Source organism: Anoplophora glabripennis, unplaced genomic scaffold, assembly GCF_000390285.2.
Source record: "Anoplophora glabripennis isolate ALB-LARVAE unplaced genomic scaffold, Agla_2.0 scaffold807, whole genome shotgun sequence".
Lineage (NCBI taxonomy): Eukaryota > Metazoa > Arthropoda > Insecta > Coleoptera > Cerambycidae > Anoplophora > Anoplophora glabripennis.
Window position 1 is genome coordinate 12,958 of NW_019416890.1, and position 4,735 is coordinate 17,692.

The 4,735-nt window shown below is 28.7% G+C and overlaps 1 protein-coding gene across 5 annotated transcripts in view; it reads right to left on the reverse strand.

Annotated features, from left to right (window-relative positions):
* Positions 1–2,694: 2,694 nt before the first annotated feature.
* The window catches only part of LOC108914349 (UTP--glucose-1-phosphate uridylyltransferase), a 35,274-nt gene continuing 33,233 nt past the window's right edge, over positions 2,695–4,735 (reverse strand). For all 5 annotated transcript variants that reach the window (XM_018720144.1, XM_018720145.2, XM_018720146.2 and 2 more), the window contains exon 6: positions 2,695–3,443. In XM_018720144.1, the coding sequence (XP_018575660.1) occupies positions 3,336–3,443 (108 nt within the window). In that variant the 3' untranslated portion in view covers positions 2,695–3,335. The remainder of the gene's footprint in view (positions 3,444–4,735) is intronic.

Consider the following 4,735-nt stretch of genomic DNA (forward strand, 5'->3'; position numbering starts at 1 on the left):
TATAACATTGAACTGAATAGGTACCTACATTACTTAAGAACCTTTTTTTTACTTCAGGCTAATTGATTTTTTAAATTGAAAATGTTTTTTTTTATTATTTCTATTGTTTGCATATTTTATATATTGACATAAACATTCAAAAATAATATAGTCTTTCCTACCATAACAGAATTTTATTATTGGAATTCAAAAATGGATTTCAAAATCATTTAGGCCTTGTAAAGTAAAAGAAAGTCCTGTAAGACAATTAAAATTGATTAAGTAATCCTTAATTTTGAAGGTTTTTAAAAAATTGTTTTAGAAGAACTCTTGTTCCTTATCAGAAAATGTATAGTTAGAAATTATTGGCTTCCATGTACAAGTATGAAACGGAACAATTTTCCATTTTTCTATAGAATATTCACATGAATTACAATTTGATTTCTCTTGAGATTAATCACTGGAATATACATTTACTTCTTTCAATTATGCAATACAGAAAAGCATTGGCATTTTTAATACATTTACAGAAAAAAATTGTCAAATGTTAGGAAATTGTCAACTAATTGAAATTTGTGAAGTACTAGCGGAGCATGAGGACTTAAAAGTTACTTACAGATTAGCAATAAGAGATGCTGTAATTGTTGTATTGGGTGCCTATGTAGGAGGTATTCTAGCTGGTCGCCTCGGAATTGCAATAGGTACTAATTAATAATTACACTTACACTGGTTTCACATAGGTAACTTATCCACAATCAGTTTGTTTTTTTTTTTAAATTAATTTTATATTATAAATTTTTCTATATTTGATGAATAATTAGAAGCAAATAGTTTTATTAAATTTTCATAAAAATAAAGCAAAAATCCAGTAAAAATTTTACACACTCCACAAAACCATGTTTTGCTTTCTTTCAGATTAGAAATTCGTGAATTTCTTTGACTAAATTTGCTGTATTTATACATATCCAATTTATTCACGAACAAATATTTTGCCAGATAAATTATAAATTTTATTTTAATTATAGAGGTAAGTATAATGCACAACATAAAATGATAGATTAGATTAAAACCCAAAAATAATCACAATCTGAAAATACAAATTTTGCTGACATTGTACACAAGTTTGTATATTTCAATTTTAGTAAATTTCTGAATAGTTGCATGAGATATAAACATATAGTGAGGGCCATTAAAGTATGCATTCTTTCTGAAATATTTTTCAAAGGACCCCGCACGAACCTTGGCTCCCAGTTAAGTTGGCTGAATTTTTTTATGTTACATATTTAGGCGTCCTGAATAAATGTCTTCATAGGCGCAATCCCAAAACTCCATGGGTTCAGAGATAAACCCTCCTACCAAATCACAAGCAGGCTAACCCACGTAACCCTGGCAACAGCGAGTTTAGTCGCTTATTTTTCTTGAAATAATCGCAATCAGTTAAAGACCTAAACATATTTTGATTTGACTAAAAAAAAAAAGCAAAACCTAAACACTTTTTGGTTTAGCCAGTGGTGGATTTACACATTTACCGCCCCTGCCGATGTCTACAATTCAATACCCTATTTATCTAAGTGGTGAAACATGTTGAATTGTATGTGTTTAAATATAATTTGCTGTTCGTTTTGAATTGAAAATAGGATAAAAAATTTTTCCCTATCTTCCCTTAAAATTAACCCTTTCACTGCTCCAGACGTATATATTCGTTAAAAATTTATAGGGCTCAAACTGCTCCAGACGGATTAATTCGCATGAATAGTTATTGGATCAGGCTGCTCAAACCGTATATATTCGCAACCATGCGCATCAGTGACTCGGTCATTGCAATTGGTAAGGCGAATTTTTGCGGGCGAGCTTATACCGATTGTGACAAATATTTTTATGGAAAGAGGTACTGGTAATCGGTTTCTATTTAGCACATATACTGTATTTTATTCAAAATAAAATCGTAAAATTTATCGTAAATCGTAATTTAACACAACATAATGTAAAACTATAAGTGGTCTAACTGCTCCAGACGTATATATTCACACGCGATAAACTTTCACGCACGGCGCGGTAGCTACGTTCAGACGTATTGTGCAGCGAAAGGGTTAATGACATTATGTCTGATTCACCCTGTATATATTTTTTTTCAATTCAAAACGAACAGCAAATTATATTTGCCGTTTCATTTATCGCATTAAATGATTTTATTTTTTTTTTTTATATTTTTGGGCGTGTATAATAAATTTTCCATTGCAATTAAAAATTGACCAAAATATACGACGAAAAAAAATTTATTTAGTGTTTAAAATTTTTATAGAACTGTACTATTGTACCACAGTCAGAAAATATAAAAATACTACATTTTTGCTACAATTGAGAAAAATCTTAAAGTTTACCATAACAGCACCATTTAATTTTTTTGAGCTATTAATATTTAAGCTGCTATTAAATAAACATTCGCTAGTTACATATCTCTCAAGGTAATGCAAAACATGCGGAATTAATTGATGTTAATACATTTTACATTACATTTAACCACATTAGTTTTCATAGAATACCTCTAATTCTGTTTTCATTCAACAGGTGGTACTTTAACATCTATATTAAGAGCCTTCATTAATAGACGAAAATATAAATCAGTTGTTGAAATTATAAAATATGATTTAACACCCAAGCAGAAAAGAAAACTGATCAAGGCCATAAAGAAAGCTATAAGAAATGCATCCATCGAAGACGTGACAAATTTAATGTCGATAATAACAAATGTAACAATAAAAGAATTAATTCTCAATGAAATAGCTTCCTTTCTTTCAAGAGAATTAAATCTAGCTGTAGTGTCAAAATAACTTCTCATCACACACAATATAATACTTTTGAATATAATGGAATATACAATCAAAATTACTTTACACATAAAATTGCAGGTTTAACACATTTTAAATTGTCTTTTTTTTATTAATTGCACAAATTAACTACATTTATTCATAATGAAAATATTTTCAAAGATGTAATGAATTATCTTAAAACGATTTTAATTCTTTCTTTTTTCTAATTAATTATATTTAAGTGTACATTCTTTTAATTAATAAAAATAAATTTACAGATCAATCTGTACTAATTTATTCCACATCTTTCTTAAAAAAAGTAAGAATATGGTTACACAACATATATTTTCACAGATGAAATGAAATGGGAAGTTCTGTAACAAATATATTATTTTAATAACAGTATACATGTCTTAGAGTACCTATCTTGTAAATATAATTCTTGTGAAATAAAAAGATAAAATTAAACATAGAAAAATAGACACTTGACAATTTTTTTAAAACAATAATTTAATTAAAATTAATATCTAAAATTTGTATGCTCTTTCAATGGTCTAAAATTCTCATATTGCCTGAAACTATTTTATTCTCCAGGCAAGCTCCTGATGGAATATCTATCCTGTCTCCGTGGTTGGCTATAATAATTACTGTACCCTGTAAAAAAATGTTTTAACTGATCAATCTTTTAATTTAAAGGTATTCAACTAGGTATTTCTAGAGCTTGACACCTTGGTGAATAAATATGGTGCAAATATTAGCGAGAGGATATCGTTGTGCAGTGGTACAGAACTCGTTTCATTCGTTGGTGTAACTACGTGAAGGGAAAAATACTAGTGACCTATATCAGTATTTTTAATTTTATATCTAGAGGTGGAATGTTCCTTTTCAAAATAAGTCGCAATTTTTTCTGATAAACTTCAAATTGCAAGATGTTAGTATCTTTAATATTATTTTTAAATTTAGTGATGCCACTGAGTTCTCAAGCAATGCCAAGCTCTAGTCATTATTCTTAGAAGTATATTTATTAATTTAATTATTTTTATTATTTCTTGAATAGTTAAAACTAATTTGTATAGTATATTACTATATTATCAATATTTAATTCAATCCAGTAGGTATCTATTTAGCTAAATGCATGGTCACTGATTTATTGAATAATATAATATCTCCAAAACTACATAGTGTCCAGAAATGAATGAACTATACTTCATAGTTACAAGTTACCTTCATACAATGTTGGGCCTCCTTAATATTTTTTTTCACATTTTTAACATAACCATCACTTTCTAAGATATTTCAAAGATATCTGGTACAGCAGGGTTTTTGCTACACCTGAATATAAGTTTTTTTTTTTACTGAAAAGCTAGATGCCACTAGGAATATCTTAAAACTAGTTTTCTTGCCATTTTTTTCTTTTGTTAGTAGGGATTGTTAGAAAATGCAGGCATTTTATAAAACCTGATTTTATTTTGCTAGAAGACGCAAATGCTTTATAAAACTCTCTTTGTTTACTGTAAAACAGATACATTAAGACCCCGCTTAACGCGTAGGATACGTTCCATCAAAGTAGAGCGTAATGCGAAACAGCGCTAAACGAAGCTATCTTAACATGTAAATAATGGGGTTAGGGGAAGATGGATAGAAAATTGGTTAGGTATTAAATTTAATAATTATGTTTTTTTTTTAATAAAAATAAAACCAAACATTTATTTCTTACAAAAATAAAAACAATACAGGGTGGGCCACCAATAACGCCTCGGTCGCTAGTGACCAAACGGCAAATGTTATAGAAACCTGTTTAGGTGGGTACGTGTAGGTTGATTACGGCTACATTTTAAAAATATTTTGAAATATACAGGGTGTCCAGGAAAAGCGTACCATATCAAAGTTATGTTTTTTTAAATGGAACACCCTGTATTTTACTGCATTTTTGAAAGCACCGTAAA